Source organism: Tamandua tetradactyla, chromosome 6, assembly GCF_023851605.1.
Source record: "Tamandua tetradactyla isolate mTamTet1 chromosome 6, mTamTet1.pri, whole genome shotgun sequence".
Classification (NCBI taxonomy): Eukaryota; Metazoa; Chordata; class Mammalia; order Pilosa; family Myrmecophagidae; genus Tamandua; species Tamandua tetradactyla.
The window spans coordinates 57,079,259-57,094,887 of NC_135332.1; the positions used below are offsets into that span (position 1 = coordinate 57,079,259).

Here is a 15,629-nt window from a genome sequence, read left to right on the forward strand (position 1 = left end):
TAAAATTGAGCTCCTGGCCTTCCTTCTGGCCCATGCCATAACCTTTCTGGTGTTACATGTGGCAAAGAGAAAGAATAATTCACCTTTTCTTAGTATCGGTCTTGAGGAGGGTTTGGGTAGGAACTACACATCTTTCATCTTTCATCAGAAATAGTAATTTCTGACCCCACCTCCCAAAAAGACATTTAGGTTATGTAAGTATAATGTATTGTTAAGGACAGATACTTTGAATGGTGATAAAGGATGCATTTAATTGTCTATAACCAAGTTCCAGGCCCGGTTGCATTCCTTGTAATTTGTGACATTTAAAAAAAATAAATGACTTATGAAATATATTTCCATAGTAAAGGAAAGGTAGAACACCTTAAGTACTTGGAAGAAAAACATATACTTGAAAGCAATTTTAAAAAGAGAAAGTATTTTGTAGAAATTATCTTTTAGTGTTCTTAATACTAAAGTAGGAAGCACTGTACTTAAAAGACAATGTCAGAAGAAAATGAAATAAACCTGCAAACAGCAGAGAGCAATGAATAAATAGCACAAGAAATTTAACTTGGCATTTAAGTAGAACTAACATTTCAGAAAATAAATAGGTGATGCCACAGGTTGACTTCGGAAGTCCTTCTAGAAGGAAGAGTCAAAAGACAAAGAGTTTAGGGCGGGCAATGGTGGCTCAGTGGCAGAATTCTTGCCTGCCATTTGGGAGACCTGAGTTTGATTCCTGGAGCCTACCTGTGCAAAAAAAAAAAAAGGAGTTGAAAACAATAAAAACAAAGTCAGATATTAGAGCGAATGAGAAGATCTAACATAAGAGTAACAGTAGTTTCACATAAGGAAACCAGAATAGAACTACAGCAAAAAATTTAGGCTAAAATAAAATAAGGAATCAGAATTCTGAGATTGTAAAGTAAAAGCTTAACCAACCCTTAAGTATATTAATGAAAATATCCACAGTGATATCCTGCTGATATTTGGTATTTAATGATAGGAATTACATTATTTAAGAATAAAAATTACAGTGATAGAGTAAACAGATTACCTCAAGAGAAAGAGAAGTTCACATTGGCTTCAACAATTCTCCCTACAAAACATGAAATGTTACAAAACAATGAAAAATTAACATACAATTAAGAGATAAATTTCCCAACTCAAAATTCTATCCCCAGCTAGAGTACTCATGCTTTAAATATGTTTATAAAACTAAATGAAAAACCTGAAAAACATTTCTTAAAAATAACTTTTTTTATAACATCCATAATAATTTTGAATAATCTATATTTCAAATCTTGGAATGAGTTCCTACTACGAATTTGAAGACTGAGAATGAATGTACTTTTGTTTTTATGGACTTTTTATTCCATCTCAATATTTCCAGAAAATGTATTTTTTTGGTGTTTATAATGTTTTGTTGACAATACTATTTGAGATTTACATTTTTCAAACCTAAATTTATGTTGACATGTTTCATTCAAATTTTCACATCTTGACAGACATTGAGAAATGGGGATTTCTCTATGTGTTGGGATGACTGAACCCAATGACCAAGGGAAATGTGTTGTTCTGTGAATGTGGCGTGGAGGACCATGTCTGGATCTCCAGGGATTCTCTGGGAGTGATCTTAGTATTTCCATGTCCAACAGCGAAGATGAATAGATACTTCCATGTCTAAAATTTAAAAACGCAGTGCCATTGAGGACCCCAGCCCCTCAGGGATGAACGTTTGGGTCAACTCAGTGGTTCTGGTGTCACCGTCTTTCTCCTTCTTCCCGTCTTAATGGAAATGGCTTCCTCCTGCAGGTTATAACCTCTGGGTTATCTCAGCATCTATCTTTTCCCTCTTTTTATCTTTCAGTACCTGTGTGTCCAATTCCTTGTATTAAATCTTGCTTGTTTAAAAATACCTGGTGGGGGCGGGCCGCGGTGGCTCAGCGGGCAAAGTGCTTGCCTGCCATGCCGGAGGACCTCGGTTCGATTCCCGGCCCCAGCCCATGTAAAAAACAAACAAACAAACAAAATACAATAAAACAAGAAAATGTTTAAAGATGTTTCCCTTTCTTCCTCCCTTCCTTCCTTCCTTCTCTCTGTCTTTCCTTCCCTTCCTCCCTCTCTCTTAAAAAAAAAAAAAAAAAAAAAAAAAAAATACCTGGTGGGATTTCTGTTTCCCAACTGGACTGTAACTGACATACAAATCTTTTGAGTCTTTTTTAATATTTAACAGATCCTGGGGCATTGCTATATGAAGTAAATGAAATTAAAGTGTTACAAATTACTTTAGGAGTGTATTTTGGGCAGAATCAAAGGAATGTAGCTGAGGCAAATGATGATTTGAGTTGACACAAAGGAGAAATGATTTTTATTTGCAGTTAAGAGTACAAACCTACTCAAATTATTTTTATTACAGAAAGTATGGTAGGTGAGGACAACTCTCTAAATGGAAGTTATACAGAATAGTATGAGTTTAACTCAGAAGTTAAGTGGCATTGAGTTTTCTGAAGAAGTCAGTTCCTCAGCCCTTCTTTTAAACTAATCTCTTTGGTACTTATTATTTCTCTATGGGAAATATCTTATATTAATTGGCCTTCTTGAGCTCACCACCAATAGCATAATTAATCTTTGTTCATTATTTAGGCATAAATTGCAGGATACATGTGCTTCTTTAGCACAAAATTATTGAGTAACTGTTTTATGCCACCACTGTTCCAAGAGTACATCAGATCTCAAAGCTCATATTCTCATGAGGAAAGCCAGACAAGAGATAAATTGCATACCATGTCCTTTGGTCAACCCTAAGAAAATGCCTTCATTCCCTCCATCACTTGGTGATCTACTCACATAGAATTGTATTCATTTGTAATGACCATCTTTGGTTAAAAAGGAGCAATTGTGATTGTTCTCAGCTTGGTGGTGTTTAGGGTCTCAGAAAGCATGAAGAGGTGAATACAATCATCTCTCAACATCCGCTGACAGATTCCTGGCAATGTGAATTATATACAGAAAATGGTAGTTTTATTTTTTACTGGCAGTTGCAATTAGTGGATAATGGAACAACTTGTACTCTGCTTTCAGATACCCTCAATTTATTTCTTCCAAACATTATTTGGTTTAAAAAGATGAGATTTATGAACAATGACATATTTTATTGCTATTTTGAAATGCATTTATAATTTTCTCATGGATAGAATGGGATGATAGATAAGAGAGTCCTTTAGGGGTTGTTTATTGATCTGCTGGATAAATTGTCTGTTGCTGCTTTATATGATCTACATAATCAAGACTGTTCACCTGAATCAAAGCCTCATCTCCTCTGGGCTGTGTTAGGGTAACATGGTCATGTAATTTTCAATTAAGTTCTTTTCTTTTCTTTTTTTTTCAGTTTGCACTCAAAAAGTTGTTAATTCAGCTTTATCTCATGTTATAATTAAAATAGTGCCACACTATTATTATTTTAAAGTGAAATGTCAGGGTGCAAGAGTGGTTCAGTGGTAGAATGCTTGCCTTCCATGTGGGAGACCAGGGTTCAATTACTGGACCATGTACCCCACCCCCCCAAAAAAAGTGCAATGTCTATTGATGAATGCTATCCTAGTAAGATTTTATAGAGCATCTTATGAGGGTTAGAGATAGTCTAGTTTGATTAACAATGCTATAAGACAAAAATATCTCTAAAGTCTATCCCTTTTAGATTTCATTGGGTAGGCAAAATCAGTTCAGTGTAATTATGTCTGATCACTTTCATATTATATTATAGGGTCTAATATTATCATCCATTCATCCCACTTTCCACTAATCATTACAGGATTCACTGCAAGAGGTACAGAGATGCATTAAGACATCTGCTCTCAAAAGCTTACAAACATAGAAGGAGTGATAAAATTTCATAGTCCAGTACAATGGACAATTGTATCATGATTTATATCCTCAAGCACAAGTTGACGTTATCTTCTTAGTCTCTTGACAGAAGGAGAGCAGATATATTTAATTCTAATATGTAGATGTGGAAGACGAGACTGAGACTTTCCAAACTCTCCTCTGCTAATTAGAGGCATGGTTGGGACAGGAACCCAATGCTCTTGTGCTGCAGCTTTGCCAAAGGAGCAATGATGCGTACAAAGTGGTCATTCAGTAAGGCAGCAGTCTCATCAGTGGGATTTTCTGGTTGGAAAGATCAAAACTGGCTTTGTGGAATGGAATGACATTGGGGCTGGACTCTCAAGTACATTGTAATTGGAGACTGCAGTGTCTAATGCATGTGTGACTTCACATTCATTTTGAGAACCTTCTTTTGCTGAAAACCTTCCCCAAGGCAGCTTTCATGTCCTGGTTTCTCAGGCTATAGATGAAAGGATTTAACATCGGGGTCACTGCCATGTACATCACAGTTATCAATGCATCCTTCAGGCTGTAACTGGTCAGAGGGCGGAAATACATGCCCATCACTGTCCCATAATACAAAGAAACAACTGTCAGGTGAGAGCCACAGGTGGAGAAGGCTTTGAGCACACCCTTGGTGGATGGAACCCGTAGGACAGTGGAGAAGACCCGAGCGTAGGAGATAATGATGCATATTAATGGCATGGAGAAAACACCAACCCCAAGGTACATCATCTTCACATTAAAGTGGATGTCAGAACAGGACAACTTGAGCAAAGGCGTAATGTCACAATAGAAATTGGCCACTTCCTTGTTGCCACAGAAGGATAGACCAGCTGTGAGTAGAGTATGGGGTAGGGCATTGGCATTTGCAATCACCCAAGATCCAACGACAAGCAGGAAAGAAGACCTTGGGTTCATAATTGTTGCATAATGAAGAGGGCGGCTGATGGCCATGGCCCTATCATAAGCCATCACAGCTAAGATATAGCTGTCAGTATTACCCAAAGAAATCATGAAATACATTTGCGTCATGCATCCCCCAAAAGAGATGGCTCTGCTGCCTAAGAGGTGGTTTGTGATCATCTTAGGAATGGTTACAGATGAGAAGAGGATGTCAACAAAGGAGAGGTTGGCAAGGAAAAAGTACATGGGGTTGTGGAGGCGAACATCAGAGCGAATGGCCAAGATAATGAGCAGGTTTCCCATCAATGTGATAGGGTAGATGAAGAGAAAGAGGACGAAGAAGAAATCTTCCTGTGCCTCCTGACCGCTAACTCCCAGGAGGATGAAATACCGGGTAGAGGACTGGTTTTCCTTATTCATGCTTCCTTCAGGATGAATGGGAAGTGAAATCCAGATAGATTAGTTATGTTACTGGGTGTCATGATCTTAGTTATTCACTTCTTTTGACTCCAATGATCAACTTTCTCTCTCCCTGGGTTTATTAACTCCAGACAGAAAAAATACAAGGGGCAAAAATCCCTGCTAGCCAGTGGGAACTACTTATTTACCTGTGCACATTCATGTTTACAAGTGAGCATTCTGTGAACTAGATGTGCCCATTCTCCTGAATCTGAACACTACCACCGATACGCTAGGTTTCAATCATTTAACAAGTAATTGGTTTTTCATATTCCATGTGCCAAACACTTTGTTATGCCTCATGGAAAAAAAAATCACAAATAGGTTAAAATACAGTTTTTTAAAAAAAATCCATTTATTGAATATCTAAAACATAGTCTCCGCCCTCAATTTAGCCTAACTAAAATTACATCCTAATTTTATCACATATATTAAGCAAAAATCCACATCTGGAGTCTTTGACAAAATACTCAATTTCAAAGGGTGTGGCAATACAAGGATCAGTCTATACAATCAAGAATTGGTTTTCTGACCAAACTCGGTGTGCCAGAGCCCAAGAGAATTGACACTGTCAGATAGTAGATGGCAAAGTACACTGGATTAGGTCCTATGAAACCAGCCCAGTGAATTTATGTCCTACGTGTCCCACTTTTAAAGCATATATTCAGCATTTCCTCTGATAGGATTTATATATTTTTCAAATCCTTGAAATGTTCTTCTGTTTGGTCTGTACTTTCCTTTCTTCATTACTCTTTTTTATTTTTTAGTGACATCTAATTTCATAGTGGCTTTAACTATTGCTTAATTGATAACTCTCAGATTTATATCTGTGGGCTTGATTATGCCTTTCCCACATTTCCATGCTCAGGCATACCTCCAACAGGTCTATCCAAACTGCATAGTCTACACATTTAACTTAAGCCAGCTTTCTCTAAGGAGGTAAACTGTATCTTGTTTACTTTTACCTCTTCCAGAAGAATTATCGTGGAGTGTTGTTCATTGCATGCACTGTAAGTTTGTACTCAATATTTCTTGAATTGAATCCAGGTGCATTTCATGGGTTCCCCACAGTTGGGATGCTCACAGGCATACTCACCCAGTTTCTTCCTCACCTTTACATCTGATCTTATTGATTCCTCATTTATAATAAGGCTTAGTAGCTCAACCTTTCTATTTGCTATCTCAGTGCTTTAGTCAGACCATCATTATTTTCTACCTGAAATATTGTAATGATCCCTTAACTGCTTGTCTACAGGGTCCCTTTGTCAAATGAAAGACAAATTTGAAGATTTTAAAATAGAGAGATCGTTGGTTTATGACAAAGAGACAATTTGCAAATTGGGGAAAACCCAATGTCAAAACAAAGGACTCCTTCTTTTCCTAAGAAAGTGGCAACTTACACAGCAAATACAATAAGGTTACACAAGAAAAAACTATGATTGGGTAAGGAGAAATAAAGTAAGGAAAGCAAACACTGTAAGGGGATACAAAGCTAATAAGCAACTGACAAAACTTACTTGTCACCGTCACCCGTGTTCCCCTTCCCCACTTCATTTCCCAACAAAGTTCTGATTTAGGGTAAATGAAGGCTCCGGTTCAAAGAATATTAGAACGTCTTCGCGGTTGTACAAGGCCTGAGTGTGCCTGATAATTTGATTTACAGATAATTTATCTTAGGCACGTGTGGGTGATTTCAACATGCAAAGACAAGTTAGCTCTGACTTTCATCTTGTACAGATAATTTGATCTTTGCTTTATATGTACAGACAAATTGCCTCTGGGTCCTTGCCAACGAATTTAGAACCTCCTTTTTGATCTATCTTGTAATCTGAGTCCATATTACCTGTGTCAGAAATTACCAGCGGCTCACGGAGATCCATGTTGCTGTCTTCTTCCTGGATGCTCAGTTACACTACATTTCCCAGGTGCCCTTGCGGTAAGGCATGGTCACGTGACTGAGCTCTAGCCGATCCATTGATGTGGCTCAGTTCTCTGTTTCCCTGTTCGCTCTCCTTTTGCCGACTGGTTGCAAATGTCCAGGGGCCCAAATGGAATGGTGAAGTCACATGGTGGAATGCGCATATGTCCCTCGTCCTTCACCTCCAGAAGGGCTGCTTACCACCAAGAATGCCCACTTGGAGCTGTTACATAGTAGAGAAATAAACTTTTATTCTGTTTAAACCATTACACATTTTGTGATCTATTTGTCACTATAGTCCAGGCTATCCTGAGTTATTCATAAATTTTTCTATAGCGATCTCTGCTTGGTAAGTCAATCTATAATTAATTCAAGCACCAAACCTCAGAGCCTGCTATGGCACATGTGTGAATTATGTGCCAAGCACGGGATGTAGGCCTAACTATTTTTCCTGCAGGATGATGTGGTTGGTTACCTCTGTACCTAAAGGGATATAGTAATGCTCCCTTAACTGCTTGACTACCGGGTCCCTCTGTGAAACAAAAGGCAAATGCTGAAACACCCGTTCCCATATCCACACACAATCATAATATCTCAGGATTGGAAGGATTCAGTAAAGCTAGAGGGCTCAGAGACTGGTTAGTTCATATGGTATGGAAATGTAAGATTTCAGAGCTGAGGCTTCCAGCAACCTGGCTGACTAAGCTGATGCTGACAGATCCCATTCTCATTAAAACACCTAGACTTTCAATAAAATTATAACAGGAAAAGCCACACTGAGACAAACCTAAAAGTAAGAAATAGGAATACCTGGATGTGAGAAGCAAACACAAAACTTTCATAACAATAGTTGCAAGCCTAGTTGATTGCTCTGGTGCCACCTTGGGGCTTCTAACCCGAAATTAGACAGAAAGGGCTGGGGTTTGGAGGGGTGTTAATGTCTCTTGGAACAGGCCAAGATCTGCTTGAATCAGGGAGCTTGACTTGAGTCCTCAGAGTAAAACATTTGAAATGTGCCCTACTTGTGAAAAGAGCACAGCAGAAAGTTTTCGCCGTATAAGAACTGGAAAGGAAAGAACAAAATGGATAGAATTCACAGAAAATATGTTTGTGTTCCAAGAAAATCCAAGGGCATTATAGACAAACCAAGACAGCTCTGCAAGCTTTAGGGATATAAGTCAATATTAAAAAATCAATACTTTTCCTATATTAAAAAATATTAGTTAGAAAATATGATTTTTAAACAGACCCTCATGGAAAATAGCAATGGGAATTTAAGGATTCTGTAAATAATTCTAACAAAAGAGGTCTAAGACTACTACCAAAGGTAAAAAGAGAATAACTAAATGGTTGGGAGATATGCAATGTGAATGGATAGAAAGACTCATTGTGGTAAAAATGTCAATTCTCCTCCAATTAATCTATGAATTTGATGCAATCCCCATCAAATTACCAATGTTGTCTTTTAAACATGGAACTTAGCAAACTGATTCTAAAATTCTTGTAGGAGAATAGAGAGAAAAGAAGGTGAAGACAATTTGAGGAGAAAAAATAAGGAAGTGGAGTTGCCCTTTCAGGGCAACTTGATGTGTTTTCCTGTGGCTTTAGCTCTGATAATTCAAACAGTGGAGTAGGCCGAGTTTAGGGACTGACACCTGCTGCATGTAACAGAGTAGAGAGCCCGCCACAGACCAAGCATATAGCACAAGTTAGTATATGGCATGGGCTGGTTCTGTAATAGGCAGGAAATGAATGGACTCATTATTTATTAAATTTTGCTAGGACAAGTGGGCACCCATATATAAAAAATACAGAAAGAAAATTCCTAAAGGATAAATTGTGAAAAGCAAAACTTCAAAACTTTTATAGGAAAAGCTTTTTTTTTTAAAATTTATCCAGGTAGGAATTGATTTCCTAAACCAGAAATAAGACACACAAACATAAAATTAAGTATTGTAAAACTTCACTATATTAAAACTCACAGTTTTCCGAGTAAGACATCATAAAGAAGGTGGAAAGACAAGTAAGAGACTGGAAAGAGGTATTTGCTACACACACAGTCAATAAAAGATTCATACTCAGAGTGCATAAGAGGCTTACACACTGATAAGAAAAAGACCAAAAACCCAGTAAGAAATAATGAGCAATGACGTGAATAGGCAAATCAAGGTGAGGAAACTGCTAAGGTCAAACAAACAAAAAAATAAAAACAAAAGAAATGATATTCAACCTCATTAGAAATCCAAGAAATGTAAATCAAACCTAAATTCAATTTAACAGCCTTCATCTTGGACAACTGTAAAAGTCTGACAATTTCAAATGTTAGGGAAGAAGTGGGAAAATGAGAATTCATATGCCCAAATGATGGGACTGTAAAGTAGTATAAACACTTTGGAAAACATTAGGCAATCTCTTGTAAGTGCACTGACAGTGAAATAACAGTTTTCCAAAGGAGAGTGGAAGGTGGGTATATAGGTCCTCTAAGAGGAGACACACACACACACGCACACACAAACACACGTAAGCACATGAATAATATTACTTCAGGCGGTAGAGCCTGAGGCTGAGAAAACCAAATCCGAACAACCCCTTCCTGTCCCTTTTTCATAAAAAGAGAAATTTTCAGATAGGGCCTGCACTTTGATTATTTGGTCAGTATTATGATTGCAGGTGCTGTATTGTGTAAGGAAGAGGGGAATTGGATGGACTGACAGAGGAGGGGAACATGGGAAGGAGAGGGTTCTTTCTCCACCTCTCTTGTATTTATCCCCATCTCTCCTCTCTTTTGAGATCTTGGGTTTTGGAGTCACACTAAGATTCGAGTCCTGCCCTTGGCATTACCTCTCTGACTTTAAGCAATTCATTCCACTTATTTTTCTCAATTGATAAAATGACATAATAGTTCAACTTAACTCTTGGGGGGGTTCAGGGTGAAAGGAGATAATGCATGTCATGCAGTTGCTGACACACAGTAAGTGCTCAGTTAAAAGCTGGCTATCCCTCTATATCACTGTCATAAAGACTCTTCTCCAATGTCCATAGTCCCTACCAGGTGAGTCTGTGCTCATCTCAGGTGAGGTCAAAAAGGGTCTGTCCTGCAGCTTCACTCCTCTTCCACAAGTGGGGGGTTTACAGCCAGCTGGGTAGCACCCGCTAGCAGTACTTTTGGGGGTCAGGCCTGCTGGAGAAAGGGCCAGCAATTAAGTTGGCTTGGTGTGCAATTCTTGGTCCTCTTTTCCTGAGATGGAGAAGACAGGACTGGATGGTTGCGAATGATGAGGTTGAGATTCCCAACCACAGAGCGGAACAGGCAGCCAGGGCAGCGGAGTGAGGCTATCGTGGAGCCTGGTAATTGGAAGTGTAGTTCCCTCTTCCATGAAGCAGGCTGTGTTGTAGCATAAAGAAAATTTGGAAATAGTCACCTAATTATAAAGTCTCTTGAAACAGAACTCCCCCAGGTCTTCAGTCAGGCCAAGTCATTAACTGTTGGAACTCATTTCCACCCTCCTCCAGCTGTGCCCTCAGGGAGTGCAGTGGCTCTTAAGAGTAATCACCCCCAGAGTTCTTTTTCAGAGGAAGGATGGGCTAGAGGGCTTCCGGGAAAGAGTGTCCCAGGTCCAAGCTCTGGGGTGACCTTTCAAAGATCTTTATGGGAGTGTTGGCCCCTCTCCTGTGCTGTCCAGCACAAACTTGGAAATACCCCTTTGGGACTACAAGGACTACAATATAATTGAGCCCCTGGCCTTCTGTCCTGCCCATGCTGAAGCCTTCCTGATGTTTTGTGTGGCAAAGAGAAAGAATTTAATTTTATCTTTGTCCTTGGGTCTGATTTGAGGAGGGTTAGGGTGGGAATTGTACTTTCTCTTGTCGAGCATGCTGATAGAAGATCTCCTAAAGTTTTAGATTCTGAGATGGGAAGTGTCTAGATGTCATCTAAACCACTTCTCTTGAATATGTCACTTTTATAACAGCCCTGAAGAGTGGCCATGATCTTATACCTTGGCACCTTCAGTGGCAGAGAGGGCATGATCTTCCTAAAGGACTCTGAAGACTGAGCTCTGGGTGTGTTTGCATCAGGCTCTGACACAATTTATTAATTTGGACAGTTATTTTGCTTACCTTTCTGTAAAATAAGAAATTGTTTAAAATAAACTTTAAAATTTTAAATGAAAAATAACAATAGTAATAATAACATTTTCATAAAGTTGTTTTGTACAACAAATGCAATAATATCTGAAAATTTGTTAAGACAGATCCTGGAAAATAGTTCACTTTGATGAGGGAGGGTAAATTTAATTATCTGTTGGCAAATTCCAGGCCTGTTTTAATCCCTCCTTATTTAAGGACATTAAAAAAAGGAATTATCTATGAAATATGTTTGCAGAGTAAGAGAAAGATAGCTGCACTTTAAGTACATAGAAGGAAAACTTGTACTTGAAAGCAGTTTATAAAAGGGAACACAGCATTTTTGGTAATTGTCTTTTTACATGAAGACATTAAAAATAAGAGGCAGTATACACAGAAAAAAATTTAGAAGACCATAAAATTTATTTGGAAACAGGAGACAGGAATAAAAAGAGCAGAATAAAGATTTTAAATTGGCAATTTAGGCAGAGTTGACATTTCAGAAAATAAATTAGTGATGTGCAGGATGAACATCCTTCTAGAGGGATGACTAAAAGGACAGAGCTTAAAACAATAATAGAGAAGAGAAATTGTTGAGGAGAATGTGGAGATCTAACTTTGAGTAATAGTAGTTTCTCAAAAAGAAGCCAGTATGGAACAAACGCAATGATTAAAATAAAGGATAATATTATAGAGAATTGGAAACGTGAGATTTCAAATTCATTATCTTACCATACTCTGGAGAATATTAATGAAAAATACCTACTCCTATTCCAGTTATATTTTGTGTTTTAACAATAAAATAAAGTTATTTAAAAATGAAATCTCAATGACAGAGAATACACATCACTTAAAAAGAAACAGAAGTTCAAATTGGCTTCACCCTATTTTCCTAAAATGCACCAATAGGCAGAAAATATTAAATAATTATTAGTTTTAAGAGAAAAATTTTGCAACTTAAAATTCTATACCCATTTATGTTAATTCTGTTGTTATAATGTCTACAAAAATTAAGTGAAAATGCTGAAAATATTTCTTTAAAAATACCATTTTCAAATATTTGAATAAGTTAAAAATATCATGCATTTCAGACTAAGATTAAAAAAGAAGCCAGACCCATCCCTCATACCATACATGCACAAAATTAATTTGAGATGGATCATGGAACTAAAGGTGAACAGTAAACGTCAATAGTTCTAGAAGAAAATACGGGAAAATATCTTTATGACCTTGGGGAAGACAAAGCTTTTTTAAACAGAACACAAGCACAAAACTAATCATAGTAAATGGTAAATTACACTTTATTAAAATTAAGATCTTTACTCATCAAAAAACGTTAAGAAAGTGAAAAGACAAGTCACAAAATAGGAAGAGATCTTCAAATACATGTATTAGACAAAAAATTCATCTCCTGAATATAAAACAGCTATAAAGCAATAAGATAATTGACAACCCAATTAAAAATGGAGAAAAGACATACACAGGCCCATCATAAAAGATGATCCAAATAGTCAACAGCATATGAAAATGTACTCAAGCTCATTATTCATCAAGGAAGAGCAAAGTAAACCACGAGATAACAGTATATATACCCATCAGGATGGCTAAAAATGAAAAGACTGACAATAATATGTGTTGAGAAGGACGTAAAGAAATTGTAGCTCTTACATTGTTTGTGGGAAGTTACACTGGTACAATCATTTTGAAAAATTATTGGGCAATATCTGACTACCTTATGACATAGCAATTCTATTCTTAGATATATCTCCCCCCAAATGGGAACAATGTCCACCAAAAGACATGTATGAAGATGTTCATAGTAGCTTTATTCATAATAGCCCAAAGTAAAAACAACCCACATTATGGAGAATGGATAAAAAAATTCAGTTACCATGGCATAACATACAACAATATAAAAGAACAAATTATTGATACCTGCAACAAAATGGATACATTTTATAGACATTATGCCAAATGGAAAAACTAGACACAAAAGAGTATCTGCAGTATGATTGCAATTATATGAAATTCAAGAGCTGAAAACTAGTTGAATGTGGGAGAAATAAGGACAGCGGTTACCTCTGAGGTGGGTGGAAGCTGGAAAAGGGTATGAGGAACATTCTGGGTTCCAATTTTGGGCTATTATGAATAAGATTATTATGAACATTCTTGTAAAATAATTTTTTGTGGGCATGTTTTCATTTTCCTTGGATAAATGACTTATGGTCTACAGATGTTAGTTCGGAAAGGGGGAGTGCTCCTCCCAGGAGACACAACAATGATTCCATTGAACTGGAAGTTAAGTCTGCCACCTGGCCATTTTGGGCTTCTCTTTCCTCTGTATCAGTAGGTAAGGAAGGGGATTATTTTACTGGCTGGGGTGATTGATTCTGACTATCAAGGGGTAATAGTACTGTAACTACGTAATAGGGGAAACAAGAGTTTTCTTGGAATACAGGAGATCCCCTAGGGTGTCTCTTAGTACCACCATGCCCTGTGAATAAAGTCAATGAAATAATGCAACAAGCCTATCCAGGCAGGACTACCTATTGCCCAGAAACTTCAGGAATGAAGGTTTGGGTTTCCCTACCAGGCAAACAACCATGGCCAGCTGAAGTGTTTGCCGAACATAAAGGGAACATGGAATGGGTAGTGGAAAAGATAGTGATGAATATGAATTATCACCACATGACCAGTTATAGAAAGCAGAATGGGGATGGTATGAATATTTCCTTCCCGTTTTGTTCTGAGTATGTTTGTATTTGTACAAAGCAAATATCTTGTTTTCCTCTTATTACATGAGATTAATTGTATTGTTCATGTTGCAGTATTTATGTTATAGGAAATCAAGGTCAAAAGTGAATGTTACCTAAGGACTTGCACCCTATTCTGGAGAGATGTAGTGCATTTTTGGTGGTACGCAGGGCACTTGAGTATTATTATGGAAAACATATGTCTGTTATTATGTTATATTTAGAAATTAGGCACATTTCCAGGTAATGTGTATAGCTGCCAAGTTGACAAGGGGTGGAATGTGATGGTTGGGTTCTGGTGTCACTTGGCCAGGTGATGATACCCAGTTGTCTGTCAGGCAAGCACTGGCCTTATCATTGCTGCAAGGATGTTTCATGGCTGATTGATAAACCAGAAGGCTGGTTTATTAAATCATCAGTCAGTTGATTGCAGTTCTGGCTGATTACATCTATGATCATCTCAGGGCACATCTCCTGCAAATATGATAATCCAATCACTTTCATCACTTCTTCAGCCAGCAAGACTCTTACGGAGTTCGTTGAGACCCTTCATCAGAGTTGCCAGCTTCACAGCCTGCCCTACAGATTTTGGACTCTTGCGTTCCCACCATTATGTGAGACACTTTTACAAATCTCATATTTACAGGTATCCCCTGCTGGTTCTGTTTTTCTAGAGGTCACTGACTAATACACATGCACATCTTTGTTTCTTTATCTAATTATTCCTGAGAGCCTACCCTAATGTGAAATTGCTTGGCCAAAAACTTTTTACTGTCAACACTTTTGAGTCATTTTACTCAAATTCCTATCCAAAGTATGTACCAATATACAGATTCACCAAGAGGGGAACAAGAGCTTGTTTTGTCTTGTTTGTGATGATTTGAAATAGAAGGAGAGAATACTTACCCAACTTTTTTTTTTTCCAATCAAAGGAGCTTTATTGCAAGGCTATACACAGATGGGCTGAAGCCTAAGATGGTGACAGCCTGCTTACCCAACTTTTAAGGACAACAGACAAAAGCAAAAAAACATTGTGCTTCAATGAGGAAGGCACTAGAAGACAGGAAACTGGCCAGAGGTGGGGCTGCTGCAGTGAATGTCTCATCCCTGCCTGGTAGGATGGCAGGGGTCCCAGGGAGCCCAAGCTTGGTCCACAAGAAGTCACTTCTTCCACATCTACTCAGAAGGGGAAACATGCAGAAGTGGAGCACCTTGCCCATAGCAGAGGAGGTCGACAAAGGGGGAGTGGAGGGTGGGTTTCTTGCTCTCTTCTATGCACTCTTTATTCCAATAAATACATTTTTTCCTTTAACACACTGAGTGTTATTCGTGCTTAATTTGGGTTTTTTTTTTATTAATTAAAAAAAATTAACTAACACAACATTTAGAAATCATTCCATTCTACATATGCAATCAGTAATTCTTAATATCATCACATAGATGTATGATCATCATTTCTTAGTACATATGCATTGATTTAGAAAAAGAAATAGCAAGACAACAGAAAAAGAAATAAAATGATAATATAGAGAAAAAATAAAAATAAAAATAAAAAATACAAAAATATATAAGAAAAAAAACTATAGCTCAGGTGCAGC

At 37.6% G+C, this 15,629-nt stretch overlaps 1 protein-coding gene and 1 long non-coding RNA gene across 2 annotated transcripts; both read right to left on the reverse strand.

Annotated features, from left to right (window-relative positions):
- Positions 1–497: 497 nt before the first annotated feature.
- On the reverse strand, positions 498–7,259 carry LOC143686051 (uncharacterized). The gene is made up of 3 exons (XR_013176869.1): positions 7,079–7,259; positions 1,040–1,081; positions 498–732 (listed from the first exon to the last, which is right to left on the reverse strand). It is a non-coding gene; the product is annotated as an uncharacterized LOC143686051 (long non-coding RNA).
- On the reverse strand, positions 4,264–5,196 carry LOC143685654 (olfactory receptor 1A1-like). Its single transcript, XM_077162966.1, has one exon. It carries the CDS (start codon positions 5,194–5,196, stop codon positions 4,264–4,266), a length of 933 nt encoding a protein of 310 aa, XP_077019081.1.
- Positions 7,260–15,629: the final 8,370 nt, after the last annotated feature.

What these genes read in the sequence shown, in the direction of transcription:
- LOC143685654 (XM_077162966.1), bottom strand. Translation starts at nt 5,196, where the DNA reads ATGAATAAGGAAAACCAGTCCTCTACCCGGTATTTCATCCTCCTGGGA.